Raw genomic sequence first — 17,492 nt, 5'->3', positions numbered from 1 at the left:
TAGACTAATTTTTTATAAAGAAAAAAATTCAATAATTGACTAATTTTCCTTTATAAAAATTTTCCCTAAATACTCGTATTAACCTGAAATACATAAATATGCTTTGATACTTTAACTATCACATACTTGAAACAAACAAAAAAGAAAACTCAATTTACCCTGTGCCTAAATATTGGGTTAGCCAAAAAGTTCATTCGGTTTTAAGTAAAAATAAAAGACATTTTTCATTTTCACCAAGAACTTTATTAAACAATGGATTCATTAACCAAACGAACTTTTTGCCAACCCAATACAATTATTCCATGTCCACCAAACAGAGTACTTATGAACATAAGTATCTGTCTTGTAGCTGACATAGCTTAAGCTATGCAACACTTCTATAATTGTAATGTCATAATTAGTATCCATTCCTTTGGCTTAATCTATTAACAATTATCTGTATTTTTTATACATAGTTAAGTTCTAGGAGCATGTGACTATTCAGTGGCATAACCGAACTCATGTAAGCACCATCATCTAGTATGAATTAGCTTTTGCATACTACCATTAAAGAATAGCTACCACAGTTTTTTGAGTGAGCTAAATGCAAATTTAAAATACTCAATTTTAAAAACTCAAATTCATTGTCTTATGTAAGATAATTAAAAAATCTATCTTATCAACTTTATTTTGAATAAACCCATACTGTACCTGGTTACTACCATGGCCAAAAGGAGTACTAGATAAATTAGTGGTTACACTGTGCAAAATAATTTCACCACTGAGAGATCCAGAAGCAATGTAGCAGTCATTCCAATTATATGTTACACAAGTTACTTCATCTTTATGATCCTGAATGAAAGAAATGAAAGTAAATACAGTGCCACACAACCTTCAAACAGCATATTTTCATGGTTTTTTGTAAATTTCATGTTTTGTAACTATTATGTATTTGTCAATCTAATATATGCTTTAACATTTTCCTCAAATAACCCAAAAAAAAATTACTCAAATGAGTAGTAAACTATCCGATTAACATCAAGTCTTTTCAGGGAATAAAGATTTATTTTTCATAACCATAATAATGGTCAGGCACCCTGAAACAAGAGACAAAGAGGAAAGGTAATTTTCTAAATGGCATTATGTCTACCTTAAAGAATTCACTTCCACTGACAAGTAACATTTATTGCAAGTTGATTATTATGAGAGTCCCTGCCCTTGAGAATATTACTGTTCAACTGAGAAGACAGGACATTTAAGTGAACATGCAAATGGCAGAATGAATGCTAAATGAGTGGCAGAGGCAAAGTGTCAGAGGAAAGAGAGTTATCACTGTGAACTGAGTTGACAGAGGAAGGTTTATGGAAGACAGAAGCTTGATTTCAACATTAAAAAAAAGTAATAAGAGGTAAGTTAGGGGAAGGAGAAAGAAACCTGACACTGCAACATAGAAGAGAGCAAAAAACAAAAGCCCCAAAGCCAGAATGAGCAAAGCATGTTTGAGAGTTGATGGCTGCTGCTTCCATCTGCTGAGTACCAACTAAGGCTGGGAGTTTTATATATTATTATTAATCTTTAGAACAATCATGGGAGGCAAGGCCATTTTCCCCATTTGATAGATGAGTTAACCAAGGTTAAGAAACTGTGCAAGCTCACAGGACTGCCAGTGATAGAGCCAGGATTCAATCCAGGTCATATTCCAAAGCTTATTTTCCTCTCATTATACTCGACTGTCTCCCAAATCCAAAGGGGAATCAACTTTGCGGAAATAAAACTGTTCAGTTTTTGTTTGTGTTTTTTTTTTTTTTTTAGTTAGTTAGTTAGTTATGGCTGTGTTGGATCTTGGTTTCTGTGCGAGGGCTTCCTCTAGTTGTGGCAAGCGGGGGCCACTCTTCATCGCGGTGCGCGGGCCTCTCACTATCGCGGCCTCTCTTGTTGCGGAGCACAGGCTCCAGACGCGCAGGCTCAGTAATTGTGGCTCACGGGCCCATTTGCTCCGCGGCATGTGGGATCTTCCCGGACCAGGGCTCGAACCCGTGTCCCCTGCATTGGCAGGCCGATTCTCAACCACTGCGCCACCAGGGAAGCCCCAACTGTTCAGTTTTAAACAAACTGAGTTCACAAGGACTATGTTTTCCAAAATTAAATTAGAGATATCTAGCCTAGGAGCATGGTGATCAGCATAGTTTTTAACAGTTTGATGTCATACCTTAATAAGATAAACAAACCAACCTTTGTATCTTGTAATTAGATTAATGTAATATCAAGAATAGTAGCTATAATATTCCACTTATTTTACAACTTTTTCAAATGGTCCTTGAAGCATGCTGGGAGATGCCTTTACATTTTACTGCTTTTTTAAATCAAACAAATGCCATCCTGAGGAAAAGAATATCTGATAAGAAAGGAAAAAGAAGGAGTGGACATATAGTGCATCATTCCCATTTGAGAAATTATAACGTGGGGTCCAATACAACTTCTATGACTTTGTAAAGAGGCAGGTGTGTCTTCCTGATTTCAACTGTGGAAAATAAGTCATTCAGCTGAGGGGAAAAATGAGTAGAATTTTGCCATGTAAGGAGGGATGGGAATAAGTGATGCTCCTAAAACGTGTGACACTGTGTGACAAAACTGGCCACAGACTTCTAATCTCTTCTCAATTCTTTAAGATATTCTTTATTCATACTAGGTATATCCCCCTAAATAGCTTTAATTCAACTATTTCATAATTTAAAAGATTAAACAATGAATAATATCTGAGTGTGCCTCTCATCTTTGCCCTTACTAGTTGCTTGACATTGAACAAGTTCTTTAACATCTCTGAGTCGGAGTTTCTCCATCTGTACTTAGGAATAATACTACCTGCTTTGCAGAGTTGTTGAGATAGATAGAGTAAATATGTTAAGCACAGTGGCTGGCATGTCAAAGAATTCAATAAAAGTTAAGTATTCTCATTATTGGCAACTTTTCAATTTTCCTGAAGACTCTTCAAAGTTTAGTTAATACTTAAAATAATGAACTTCCAAAAGTAATATTTTAAACAGCAATCATAAGATTATATTTTAACTTAGCTAAGAGAAAACCATTCTTCTATATACTATTTCTCTAGTAAGAATTAACTCAATGACATTAAGATATGTAATAAAATTATAATGATCTCTGGTATTTGCTTCAAAATACTCTGAAGGTCTAAGGATGAGAGAGTAGATGAGCACACAGATAAAACAATATTGGCCATGAGTTGATCATCACTGAAATCAGGTGATGAACACATGGATGATGAGTTAAAGGAAGTTCTTTCTCTGTGTATATAGGTATGTGTGTGTACAGATAAAAATATGTTTAAAATTTTGCATATTAAAACTTTTTTAAAAGACATAAAAATTAAAAATAATTTTAAAAATGAACTTCCAAATATTAAAAGGACAGAAGTCCAAAAAAACAATCGCGACCAGGGGCTTTCATGATGATTATTTTCATTTTCTGAAACTGCAAAAAGCTAACTATTTAAAGAAACACTAACTGTAAGTAGTAAACTATTTTAGAAACATTTCATTACCAAGACGAAAATACATACACACAAACTGTAGCAGAGAACTAAGAAGCCATATCCCCAAAGACTGTCATCCCAAAACCACTCTCATTATTTCAAAGTGCCTTAAAAAGATCTCTAATGACAACAAACCATATTTTTTTTTTAAATGAAGTAAGCGATTCACTCACACGAGAGCAGACCAAAGTGAAAAAATAAGGAAAAAGTTTTAACCCCAGCAATATAGCAATATAGTAACATATGTGGAGGGAAAAATAAACCAAAAAAACTAAGTTTTTGGCTACACAGCATCTTTATTTTCCCTAACAAATCTCACTTCAATTCTGAAGCAGCTTATTTTTATCATAAAAGCTCAAAATTAAAAGTTTGGTAACTATTCCTAATAAACACATTGTGGGATACCCATTTCTGTAAGGATTAAAAAAAAAAAGTTGCTTACCTTAAGAGATCGATGAACTCTTTTTGATTTTAAATCCCAAATATTAACAGTGTTATTTAGGCCTCCGCTTACCAAATACATTGATGTTGAATTTAAACTGACACATGTCTGCTTTTGCTATTAAAGAAAAAAAAAGTCACATTAACTTAACAGAGCCCAGAGATGACTTTCAAGTCTCACCCAACACTTAGTAAGCACATGAAAAATATTTGTTGAGTTAAATGCTATAAACATGCCAATTCTTGTACTAAAGATTCACCTCTCATTATCTGTCACATGGATTCAATAGTTTGCAAAGTGTTCAAAAAGGCTTTAAGGAAATCAACCAGATTCATGTTCTAGTCCACAGAAAGGTGGTGACAGAGGGAGCTTAGGAAATACCAGCAAGTCTTGGGCTCCCATCAGGGCTTACTTGCCCTTAATACTTCCCTTTAATAAAACCTGGTCTTAGACTCCCACAGAATATCTCACATTAAAATCAACCCACAGCTCAGAAAATTCTTAAGGTAGAGGGAACTGTAAAGAATGCCTAGTTTAAAACCCTCGTTTTACAGAGGGGCAAAGTTTTATAAAGAGGATAAGATACTAGTCCAGTGTCCCAGCAGATCTCCCCCTAATGGCCCAAGTCTCAAACATCATGTCATCAGAACCTAACTCTACACTCTCCCCCACCACTGTAAAGGTCCCATTCATCCAGCTCCTCAAGATAAAAGTCCAGAATTAACCTTGATTCCTTGTTCTCCCTCTGCCCAATCTATCAGTAAGTTCTCTAAACTACAAGCCTAAAATCTATCCCACATGGGCCCCCCCTTTATCTACTGTAACTGCTGGCACCCTAATCCAAACCCTGACAAAACACAACAGCAGCCTCCTAACTGGTTGTCCTGCTTCCACTCCTGCTTCCTAACATCCCATGCTCCATAAGTAGAGTGACCTTTAAGAAATGTGAATCAGATCATGTGTCTCTCATTTAAAAATCTTCAATGGCTTCCAATCACACCTAGAATAAATTCCGAACTCATCATTAACCTGGTTTTCAAAGCCCTATTCATCTGGCCCCTTCTTACCTGGTCTCTCACCATTTTCCTCCTTATCCACTAATTCTCTAGCCACACTGACCATCTTCCATTCCATAAACACTATATTTGCCTCAAGGCTTCTACACAGCTAGTCTTGCCTGGAAAGTTAATTTCCCTGAATCTTGGCTTGAATGGCTGCTTCTGGTCAATAGATATCAACTTAAATGCCACACTTCAGGAGACCTCCCTTGGCCACCTAACGTAACTTGCTATCTCAATATCTTATTTTAGCTCTCTGCATAACAACTTATCACTATCACTCAGTATTCTGTTTACTAGTTTATTGTCTCTCACCAGAATGTCAGTTTCCTTAGAGCAAAGACCATATCCATGTTCAATAAATATTTATAGAACAAACGGCTAAAGTACAGAGGTAACCAAGTTTTTCTCACAATGAGTATCTATGAGTGTCATCTATCTGGTAGTACCATCAGTAACTATGCTACAAAGCACAATATTGCATGTTTTTTTCTATTTAATTTTCAGATACACTACGTAGTTACATTAATTATTCTCACCTCCAGCTGAATACCATGAGGGGAAAAAAGAAAAATGAATTCCAAAGGGGACATTCTGTGACTTAGTTAAAGGTTAAAAGGCAAACTATGTAGGTGTAGGCAAGTCATGTCACCTTTCTGAGCCTACGTTTCTACACCTGAGAAATGAGAGATGAGGACTAGATCTACTGCCCTTGAGAGTCCATGCATCTCTAAAACATCCTCTGCTCAAGAGAGCACCAGATTCTTAAAAGGGTGCAGATAACCCCCTTTCCCTCCCCCAAGGCTTCTTCCAGCTCTGAAATTCTGACTGAGTCAAAATTATTAACACATACAAAAATATCAGGAGCACATTACATCAATGTTTCAGTATGGTCGCTATAATTCTCTTGCAGGTCATTCTAGGAACTGACTTTAGTCTAAACAGACTAGTAAAAGTTAGAATCTGGTTATCATTGCAGATCAGGACAGTTTGCTAAGAGCTATCAAAATAACCTTTAAAGAAAACAGACAAGAAGGGCATCCATCAAAGATCAATATATTAGGATTCTAATCATCGAAAACCACTCAAATTATTCTTAAGGGCTCAGAACAAAACCTGTATTTACAGCTGCTTACCCTAATGATAGAAGATCTTTTTTATGTTAATAGATTATTAATGTAGCTAATGAACTTAAATAATTAATGGAAATTGAGTGGTTATTACAGAAATCCTGTACCCTAAGACACAAGCAATGGGTGGAATTTTAAAATCTGAAAATAACATCAGGTCAAATTTCTAGGCTATATGGTAGCCTATCGTATCCGTTATAATACTGTTAAGACCAATATGTCTACTTTGAAGAGGTAAAATACAAAGTCAAAGAAAATAAATATGAAACTTAATAAAGTTCCACCTTAAAAATAATGTTAAAATAAGTAGGATAGAACCTTATTTTCCCAATGAGCAAAGGCCTAATATCTCAAATGGTACATAAGTAATAGGACTTGGATCCTATGAAGCAAAGGTTACCAACACACTAATATGTTATAAGAAATTACTAATAAAGACTAAAAAACCAATGGTTGTAAAATATTTTTTGTAAGTAAACTAAAGCAGATTTAAATTATAACTACAATGATCTCACTTTCATCAACCTGCATTCTGATATGACTTAACTGTGGGAAACAGAACTACAGCAACTAATGTAAAATATTCACAAAATCCTTAAAGTGGTGTCACACTTGTAAATATCATGTCATTTTTATATTTTACACATTAACAACAACAAAAAAAGGTCCCAAACTGGTTCTAAGGCAACGCATAAAAGTAGTGTGTGTGTGTGTGCGCGCGCATGTGTGTAGATAGATATATAAATAGTGGTAGAGGTGGAAATCGAAATTGTTCTGATGTTGATATTTAATTCAGCAAATGTTTGCTGCCCACCTTTGACATGATCTGAAGATCCAAAGATGACTAAGATGTTCCACCTGCTCTTGAAGAGTACAGTTTGCCTTTATTGCCCAGCGACACTCTCTGCCTCAATTTCACTTACTGAGGTTGATAGGCAAACGTCATTCCTACCCTTAGCAGACATTCTCTCTGCCCAGTCTCTTAATATCTGTGGGCTGGAACTGATGCTGAGATCAATCCAACAGATACCTTTAGGAAAGGACTGATAGAAATCCTAAGTCCTTTTTACTTTAGATGAGCTTATATTCCAATGGTCTGCTGTGTTCTACTCCACTGTAATTGGAGTAGAACAATTATTAACTGGGCTGCCTTATCTACTCCAGTGTGTAAAATTATGACAATTCATAATGGTTTACAGTCTGCTACGAAAACTATGAAATTTAAAAAAAGAACAAGCTACCAACTAACTACTTATTCCTTTTTATTTAGATCTTATTTAAAATGGAAATAGCTTTCAAGAAGTGTGTGATTGGAAATAAGAAAGCCAGCATTATCCTGAATCAGAGGGATTAACTTGTAAAACTAAAGGGTAAGAACATATAGTGAGAGCTTCATTTAAATGCTCTGGGACCAAAGCTCTGGGACAAAGGCATCCTGTTGCAGGAGAGCTTGGGGAGACTCAGGCAGTACCATGTGGACAGAAGCTAAAGCAGAAGGCTACCATCAGATAAGGCTCTTTAGCTGATGGTCCTGAGCCCAATGTCAGTAAAGGTAGGGCTACTTCATTAGGACTCTTCTGCTCAAATCAACTCAGTGACCTTGGTGGAACATCATCCTAAAAAACCACAGCAATACCAGAGAACCTCCCACAGAGGGGAAATGGAGAAAGTAACTGCCTAGTTGACGAAATCTAAGTCCTTGATTGCTCCCCTAGTACCTAATATTATTTTACCTAAAGATGTTTCAGTAAGCACACTTATTTCACCTTTAAGTGTTACTGTATTATTTTAAGCTCAGGTTAAGAATAATGCTTTGAAACACCTTTATATTTAGTTGTCAGCACCATAATAAATAAGCAATTACCACCCAAGCAAAACTAAGATTTTTAAAAGTTAAAAAAAACAAAAAAAAACTTACCCCTTCACCAAGCTCTAAAAGTGGAACAGGTTTACATTTGCAACTTGAAACAACTATTTTGTCACCACTGGAAGATGCTGTCACTAGAAAGTTATCTAAATGAAGAGTTATGGAGAATCGAAAAATCCATGAGCAGCTCTAGCACTCGACTATCATTATAAGAATTGAGATGATAAAAGCAAGCACATTAAGCAACGAATATAGCTGATACATTAGCTTTCAAAACTGGCTCAGATTACTAATTACTAAGACTAATTCTCTTTACTACTACTGCAGGGAAGAACTATCCTTTCTGATTTTGCTATCACTTGAAAGCTATTTAACCCATGTGAAATACTACTCCATTTTCAAAGAGTAGGCCAGAAGGTCTAATTTTATCCTTCAAGAATGAGAGCATGATAAAAGCAACATCGGGCAAATATCAACCAGCCTTTTCATCTATAAATACTGTTTAAGATAGCTATTTAGCAACGCAGTGCTTGATACCATTTTAAGCTAGGAAGCAAATATCCACATTAGTCTCCTATTTTTCCACTAAAAAATAAAGCTTGATATTTTCTCAGGATGGAATTTTTGTGATAGAGTGTTTTAATCTTAAATGTATTAAGAATATTACAGTATATGTAGCAAATATAAATAAGTGTGGTTACACAGCAACTATGTTCTGAGAGTTTTGACTTTATTTCAATTCAATTAAATTCAAATTATTTAAAATATAATTTTAAATTATTAAAATAAATTAATAATTATTTAAAATTTAATAATTTAAAATTATATTTTCCTTATTTTACATAAATTATAAGTGGAATAATCAGTGAACACAAAACAATGTAAGTATTTTAAAACTAAAATGACCAAATACAATAATATAACCAAGACCAAGAGTCTGATTTTGAGTCAAAACAAATTAAAATATCAGAAGTTTAAACCTTTACTTTTAACAAGCAAAGTCTTAACTGCATTACTTTTGGATGATTTACATAACATTCAGATATTTTGTGAACAGACCATGGATTGTAATTTTATTATGATATATGATTCAAACAAAATCACTTCCACCTACCTAGATATTACAGCATTGAGAAAAATAAATCATTTCCCTTTCCTTGGCTTCTTCCTATGTTTATTGCTACTTTCCTCCTTAGAATATATTAAAGAAAGGACTGAAAGAAAATAATACAAGAGGATACTCTAGTTACTCCTTTTATTTCTCATGTAGTTTTAGAAATCATGAGAAAGTGAGGAATATTACCTAGAGAACCAAAAAAAAGAAAACTAATCTCCCTGGCACCTCACCATTAACGCTGTTCTTGGAATCCATGCTAAGTGGTCCCTAAATCTCTGAGTCTGGGAATTCCTTGGTCTTCAGTAACTAACCTCTATGGAAGGCATCAAAGCCTCAATAGGTATAAAACTACACAAAGGTTTTCAGTGCACAGGTACTTGTACAACAAAACTATACAGAAATAAGACCAGTTTCCAAAAGTCATAGGACACCATCACATAGTTACATCAGTTCTGTTGATAGACCATTAAGTGGTTTATCAGTAAATGTATCAACTCCTAATAAAACTCCTTGGGGAAAAAAAATAATAAATCTCATTAAGAACTGCTACTTTTATGCAGTGAGTAACAAGGAAAATTAAGCTCTAAACATAATAAAAATCTAATAATAGAAGCAACCTCACATATTTGTGACTCTTTTTAAAACATCTTACCCCACTATATATCTGGAGAGTCCTTCAAAAATGCAGTCCCTTCACCATGAGTTTGATTAATAGAGCACCAAAGTTATTTATTTTGCTACTTTAATACAAAATCAAGGAATGATGAAGAGGTAAATTTAATTCAATAAGAAAATTCATCATTTTTGTTATGTATTTGCAAGATTAGATTGAGCATGAAAACTTCTAATGTTTTTGTTCATGAATCATTCATATTTTAAAGCTTTGATATTTTTACTTTCATCAGGAAGCAGAATATTACTACTTTGATACTGATAAGATCAGACACATGTTAAAGCTTAATCTGTTGTTTAAGAAATAGTGTATGCGTATGAGTTCCACAGACGAATGATTATTTCTAGCATACCAAGTATACAGAACATTTTCATACAAAAGGTGGTAAGAATACTTTGTTGACAGCAGTGGTTCTCAACCGAGGGTGAGTCTGGCTCCCAGGTGACATCTAGCAATTCTGGAGATGATTTTTGGCTGTCACCATTGGGACTACTGGCATCTGGTTGGTAGAGACCAGGAAGGCTTCTAAACATCCTACAATACACAGGGCAGCCTCCATAACAAAGCATTATCTTGCCCAAAATGTCAATAGTGAGATATTGAGAAATCCCTATTTATGAAGTCATTTTATCCACATTTAGGAACTTATTAAGACAGGGAGGGTGTCAATCAGAAACATAAAAACCTGAGGAAAGTTCAATCTAGATAATTTTCCTGTCTTTTTGGGAAACAAGACTATTTTCATCACAGATAGAAAGGAAAAGAAATACAGAGAATACATCAGTAAGATGGGAATGTTTGACAATTTTTATCTCTTCCCTCAACCTTTGCTTCTGCCTTCAAGTTCTGTCTTTAATTTCCCAACCAGATCCACAAATATCCAAACACAGACACAAAACATCATTCCAGAACCTTTCAGAACTTTTCCCACCATTACCTACCTTATTCCGTTTGATTAAATAACAAACTGTTAATAACAAAACTAATTCTATGATCTGCATCTAGTAGCGAACATATTTTTAATAGCACTGTTTTTCAATGTAGTGAATTGCAAATAAGTTTTTAATGAAATCAACAGAGAATATCAGTGTGCATCATATGATATACTGTTTACTAAATTCCTATTTCACTTTATATTTCACAGCTATGCCAAATATATTTCTCATTATGGATCACATGCAAAAGTTTCATTGATACTGGTTGTTTAACCTAACAAAAAGTGGTTGTTTAAAAAAGAAAAGGATACTATTGCTGCTCCAACACACTGAGCTGATTCCATGTGGTGATGTGTGTGGGTTGAACTTATCCACCAATGTCATAGATGAAGCATCCCATATTTTAACATCATCGCCCGATGAAGCAAATCTGAGGTTTTCCTGCATGACTGCACCTGCAAATAGTTTAAAACAACATATTTTAAAAACAATTAAGGATAGGTTTTAAAAAAAGAGTTAAGGGCTTCCCTGGTGGCGCAGTGGTTGAGCATCGGCCTGCCAATGCAGGGGACACGGGTTCGAGCCCTAGTCTGGGAAGATCCCACATGCCGCGGAGCAACTGGGCCCGTGCGCCACAACTACTGAGCCTGCGCGTCTGGAGCCTGTGCTCCGCAACAAGGGAGGCCGCGATGGTGAGAGGCCCACGCACCGCGATGAAGAGTGGCCCCCGCTTGCCGCAACTAGAGAAAGCCCTCGCACAGAAACGAAGACCCAACACAGCCAAAAATAAAATAAATAAATAAATAAATAATTTAAAAAAAAAAAAAAAAGAGTTAAAATGAGGCATCTTATCTAAAACAAGTGGCTCTACTCGTTCGCTTTTGTCCCAGAGATTGTGCTCACCACAAAGTGTTTGGAGTGATCTCTCTAAAACATAAACCAGATCACATTCTCTTAGCTGACCTTTCCAATGACTCTGCAGAACAATTACAATGAAGTCCAACCTCCTTAGCGTGCCTTACACAAACTGGCCTGCTGTAACATTCCTACCTCTCTTTCCCAGGGCCACCAAACTCACTGGCCTTCTTTCTCACCTCCGAGTCTTTCTGTTTGCAGCCCCATCTGCCTGGAATGGTCTTTCCCGATTTCCCAAGGTCATCTCCTTCACATCATTCCAGTCTCAGCTCATGTTTCTTCCTCAGAAAGGCCCTCCCTGACCACCATGGCTAAAGCTGCTCCATACCAGTTGTCCTATATCCCATTACCCTGTTTCATTTTTTATGGCCCTTCCTGCTATCTGCGGTCTTATTCTCATGTCTGACTCCCCTTGTCTTGAACAAAATAAAGATCCTTAGGACAGGGATTTCATCTTGTTTACTACCAGTCTTGAAACATTCCTGGCACACAGCTGGTACTCAACAAATAACTGTTGGATAGGTAACTTCCTTACCTTTTAAAAACTTTATGATAAACTGTAGCACTCCTGCAGGTCAGAATCCCGCCATGGCAGGTTTTCCAAATAAGTCTAAAATTAGCAAATACAGCCTAAGAAGATGTCACTAAGTCCCTATACCAACACACGGTCTACAGTGCCTTCGCTTGTATTATCTGTTCACAGTATACAGTTCAAACACATAATTCTGACAAAGTGATTTCATAAACCAAGGCAGTCTAGAAGACAAAAGGCAAGTAGTAATGCATGACGGGTAAGAAAAAAATGCTGAGAAATACCTGGGAGAAAGGGGAAGGGAAGGGATGGGGGCCTAGAAATATACCCTTCACACCTTCCTGGTGCGGACAGTGCAAGAGTGCAGCAGCGCATAAGTGATATTACAGACAGGTTCCCAAGTCATCAACAAAACATCACACTTACGAGGAGCAGACTCTATTTCAGAGGACAACCTAAAGGCACAACAAGTTATAGGGCCCTTTCATTCTCCAGAGACAAAATTTCAATGTGTTTATAAAGAAGGTAAAACTTTTGTTAACTAGAAAAGCCACCTATGTGATTCACTATGCTTCATTCATCAGATAAATACAGTTCTACTAAGAGCCGTTAGTCATCTGTTGAAATGTAGACACAGTGTTTGGATTTGGCGCCTTAACAGGTGGTAACATGTGCCCTTTCGGATCCCTACTCAACAACAATGAAGTGCTGGAAAAGCATCTGTAAACCCAGTAAAAACCACTGAAAGATATCTTTACTATAATCTTAGACCATTCCTGTTGAGCGGCGTGATGGAGCGGAAAGATCCCTTTAGACCTGGCTCAGATGATCTGCCCCAGAGTTAGGTGACAGTCACTTTGGCCAAGTCATTCAACGTCGGTCTCCTCCTCTCAAAGTGGAGCGGGGAAGGGCCCACCAACCTCAGTCTTCCGAGAACTAGCACATTTTAAGGGCGGGGCATCGTATCAGCCTCAGGAAGAGGCTCCCATCAAAACTGAGCTGTGAGGACACAAGGCGGTAGCACCGTCAGCCCCGGATTCGGGGAGCGCGGCTACAAGAAACAATTCCACTACGACACTTAGCTTAAACAAAAGTTCTACAAGTTTCAGTCACCCAAAATGCATTTTACTTGCAGGAGTCTTGCTCAACTGGGGTTACCTCGTAAAATGCATTTGAGCGCCTGCTAAACGAGTTGGATTTGAGAGGTTTACAAAAAGAGAACGGGACTGTAGACAAGCGCAAACTTTCACGTGGCAGGGCAGCCCCCGGAGCCGCCGCCGACCTACCCCAGTTGACCCGGGCCACCTCTCAGGCCCGACCGGAGCCCGTCGCAGGGGGAGGTGCGCGACCCCGGCCCGCGGCTCCCTGGCACTTCCGCGCCAAACGCGCCGCCGCACCCCTGCCCGGCAACCGTCCGGAGCGCCAGGCCGGCCGGCCGGGGCCCCGGGACCCCAGGGGCCTCCGCCCCGCCCCCTGAGGTGACCGGAGAGCGGGTACCAGTAGAGGGCAAGTACTCGGCAGGTGTCAGCCCCTACCCCGGGCCCTCCGGAACCTCACCTCTCAGCCGCCGTACACCGGGGGCCACAGCGCGGCCCTCTCCGGCGCTGGGCTTCCGGCTCCCGCCTGGACTGTTAAACTTCGGCGGCCGGAAGTCCCGCCCCCGAATGGCGTCACCGGGAGAGGCGCTGCCCCAAGCGATGGCTCGGGTTGGTGGCCAGGGGCAGGGCCAGGGGCAGGGCCAGGGCCAGGGGCGGTGCTGGGCTTGGGTGGGGGTCCTGGTCCTAGCGCCTGGGAGGGATCTGCGGGCCTGGGCGGCTCCCTCCACGCCCCACCGATGGCGCTAGGGCCAGCGCCTGCTGCCCTTTTGTCATCCATTTGTTCGTTGGCTGCCTACTGTGTGCCAGGCACTCTGCTAGACTCTGGGTGCACAGTGCTGAGTTTCGCCTGGGAATACAAGGGTACGGTCAACGCTCGTGGTCCCTGGCCCGGTGGAGCTACAGTCCAGTATAAGGGGCAGACGTTAATAAATACATACTTAAATGAAAATCGAAAACTCTGAGAGTTGCCTCAGATGAAAGGTACAAAATGTATGAAAGGGAAATGAACATGGATGTGGGTTTGGGAATGTCTTCCCTGAAGAGGAAACCGTGGACAGCCGATAATACCCGATGCAGTTTACAAACCAGGAGACATGCCAAGAAAAGCTAAGAAATAACAGAAAGCCTAAGTGTCTGAGTTATCCGACTTCAAAGCCTATGATATTTTTTCCAAATCATGCTGCAGGGTCAGGAACATCGAACACCATCTGGCTGGGAATTCTTCTGAAGGAGATGCTTCTCAGAGTGGAAAAAGGAGTAGGTGGATTGAGCTTTCATATTCCCCTTCTACCAGGGCTTTTTTTTTTTTTTTAATAAGCTCTGCTGAGAATCCTTTTTAAAAATATAGGGCATTTTTTCTAAACAGTGTTATTATTCTTTCAGCACAAGTACATACTTGGGAGTGTGTTTCTGAACTACGTACGTAAGCCCCGGTTCTTTGCAACAATATTTCAAATAACTGGAAAACTCTAATAAATGCAGAGAAGAAATTTTTTCAGAGCAGAAATTGAAGCCCTAGACAAGCTGTAAAGATTGATGGGGAGCCTCAAAACGAAGACAGCAAGCAGCAACCGCCTTAATTGTAGTTTACAGTTCTTGAGGTTATTAAATACATGTTGGCAGGGGTGGGGACCCAAAAGTTGGGAAATAAGAAAACAGAGTAGGAGTAGGGGCAGGAGGAATAAGGGCAAATAGAAGAAAGAAAAGATAATTACTAAATCTCTGAAAATTTGAAGTCAGCAGGAAAGTGGAGACTAGAATATATGAATATGTGATATAGCAATATATCATATTATATATTATACAATGACATATAAAAATATTTATGGAACAGATACTTTGCTAAGCAGTATATATTTGTGTGTGTGTAGATATGTATATAAAGTGTATATATATACTATATATATGTAATTTTATCTTTCTGAAAACATGTGTATGTCCCCATTTTACATATGAAGAAACAGAGATTAAGTAACTTGCCCAAGGTCACACAGTTAAGTAATGGTATGGACAGCAGTTAAACCTAGAACCGTAAGACTACAAAAACTGTGCTCTTAACCATTATGCTATATTGTCAAGAGCATAAAGGGCCAAATGTTAACCTCTGCTGCTTTCTCGCTGCTGGTCCTACAGCCTCATCACCTGACATGGTTGTGGAATGGTCCTGCCATTCTTGTTCCTACCTCTGTGTCTATCTATGCGCATAGTGTTTCCTAGTTCTGTATAATACAGTCTACAAGTAATAGAAGCCAAATGTTGGAGACCTCACTGATATATGAATTATATAAACATATGCAGCTTTCCAAAAGTAGACATCAAGACAAGGAATATTCCTAGGGACAAAGAGGGATATTTCATAACAATAAAAAGGTCAGCAAAACCAGAAGCCATATTAATTATAAATAATATGTGACCAATAACATAAGTTCAAAATATATGAAGAATAAATGTCAGGGACTTCCCTGGTGGTCCAGTGGTTAAAACTCCACGCTCCCAATGCAGAGGCCCCGGGTTCAACTGCTGGTCAGGGAACTAGATCCGCATGCCGCAACTAAGAGCCTGCATGCCGCAACTAAGACCCGGCACAGCCAAATAAATAATTTTTTTTAAAAAAAGAATAAATTTCAGAACTAAAGGGAGAAAAAAGAACGTGCATAATCCTAATCACTGTTGGAGACTTTAACAGAATTATCTCAGTAATTGATAGAACATCCAGATAAGAAAAAAAAAATCAGTAAAGATGTGGAAGATCTGAACACAATCAACTACAGTATTTTAACTGACATTTATAGAACACTGTACCCAACCTCTGCAGGATAAATATTTTTTTCAAATACACATGGAACATTTACAAAGATAGACTATATGCTGCCATGAAACAAGTCTCAATAAATTTTAAAAGAATAAATCATACAGTGTATGTTCTCTGATCACAATAGAATTAATAGAAATAGAAAACAGTAAAGCATGTAGAAAAGCCCCAAACATCTGAAAATTAAACAACTTTGCTTGTATACAATGCATAGGTCAAAGAAGAAATCAGATCACAAATAAATTAGAAAATATTCAAACTGATGATCAGTAAAATGCAACATATAAAACTTTATGGAATTCAGCTAAAGCAATGCTTATAGAAAAATATATAGGTTTAAATACTAATATTATGAAAAAAAAAGATCCAACATCAATAATCTATTCTCTCTCTTAAGGAATCTAGAAAAAGAAGAGCACTTTTTTTTTTAAGTAAAGATTAGAGAACAATGAAAATGAAAACAGATGGACAGCAGAGAAAAATCAATGAAACCAGAATCTGATTTTTTGAAATTATTAATAAAACTTATATAGCTCTAGATAGACTTATCAAGAAGAAAGAGAAAACACAAATTACCAATATGAGGATTGAAAGAGAGACTGTCAATACAAAACCAAAAGACATTTGAAAAGATAATAAGGGAATAGTATGAACAACTTTATGCCAATAAATTCCATAACAAATAAAATGGACAAATATCTTGAAAGACACAAATATTAATACTGACACAAGAAGAAATAGATAACGAGTAGTCCTATAGGTATTACAGAAATTAAATTTGTAATTAAGAAAACTCTCCTACAAAGGAAACTCCAGGATCAGAGGGCTTCACTGTTGAATTCCATCAAACATGTAAGGAAGAAATAATACCAACCCAATACAAATTTTTTCAAAAACGGAAGAGAAAGGAATATCCCTTAAACTCATTTTTTTTTTAAAGACAGTATTACTCTGATGCTAAAACCGGACAAAGACATTACATAAAATAATAGACTCAAATCCCTCATACATAGAGACAAAAATTATATATACACTTATAAATGTGAGTTAAACCCGGTAACATATAAAAAGGATTGTTACACATCATGACCAGGTAAGGTTTAATTCAGAAATGCAAGGTTGGTTTAACACTCAAAACCAGTTAACATAATTCGCCATATTAACAAAATAAAGGAGAATCGCATTATAATTATGCCAATAGATAAAGCAAAAGCATTTTTAAAAATTCAGCATCCATTCACGATTATCAACTCTCTAGGAAAAAAAGAGAGGAAACATCCTCAACTGGTTCAAGAACATTTATGGAAGGCCCACAGTTAGCACCATACTTAATGGCAAAACACTGAATGCTTTTCTCCTAAGACTGAGAGCAATACAAAGATGCC

General features: G+C 37.5%; 1 protein-coding gene across 10 annotated transcripts in view; it reads right to left on the bottom strand.

Annotated features, from left to right (window-relative positions):
* Window positions 1–13,871, bottom strand: part of NEDD1 (NEDD1 gamma-tubulin ring complex targeting factor) — a 66,471-nt gene extending 52,600 nt beyond the window's left edge. For 6 of the 10 annotated variants that reach the window (XM_082349527.1, XM_082349528.1, XM_082349525.1 and 3 more), the window contains exons 1-5: window positions 13,756–13,847; window positions 11,063–11,206; window positions 8,078–8,172; window positions 3,972–4,088; window positions 691–831 (exon numbers count right to left, since the gene is read on the bottom strand). In XM_082349527.1, coding sequence (XP_082205653.1) covers window positions 691–831; window positions 3,972–4,088; window positions 8,078–8,172; window positions 11,063–11,198 — 489 coding nt within the window. In that variant the 5' untranslated portion in view covers window positions 11,199–11,206; window positions 13,756–13,847. Of the gene's footprint in view, window positions 1–690; window positions 832–3,971; window positions 4,089–8,077; window positions 8,173–11,062; window positions 11,207–13,118; window positions 13,198–13,484; window positions 13,695–13,755 lie in introns of those variants that run through there. The other 4 variants (XM_082349530.1, XM_082349526.1, XM_082349531.1 and 1 more) reach the window with 4 other exon arrangements.
* Window positions 13,872–17,492: the final 3,621 nt, after the last annotated feature.

Source organism: Balaenoptera borealis, assembly GCF_965194805.1.
Source record: "Balaenoptera borealis genome assembly, chromosome: 13".
NCBI lineage: Eukaryota > Metazoa > Chordata > Mammalia > Artiodactyla > Balaenopteridae > Balaenoptera > Balaenoptera borealis.
The sequence above is the reverse complement of the archived record's forward strand: the minus strand, read 5'-3'. Positions and strand labels throughout refer to the sequence as shown.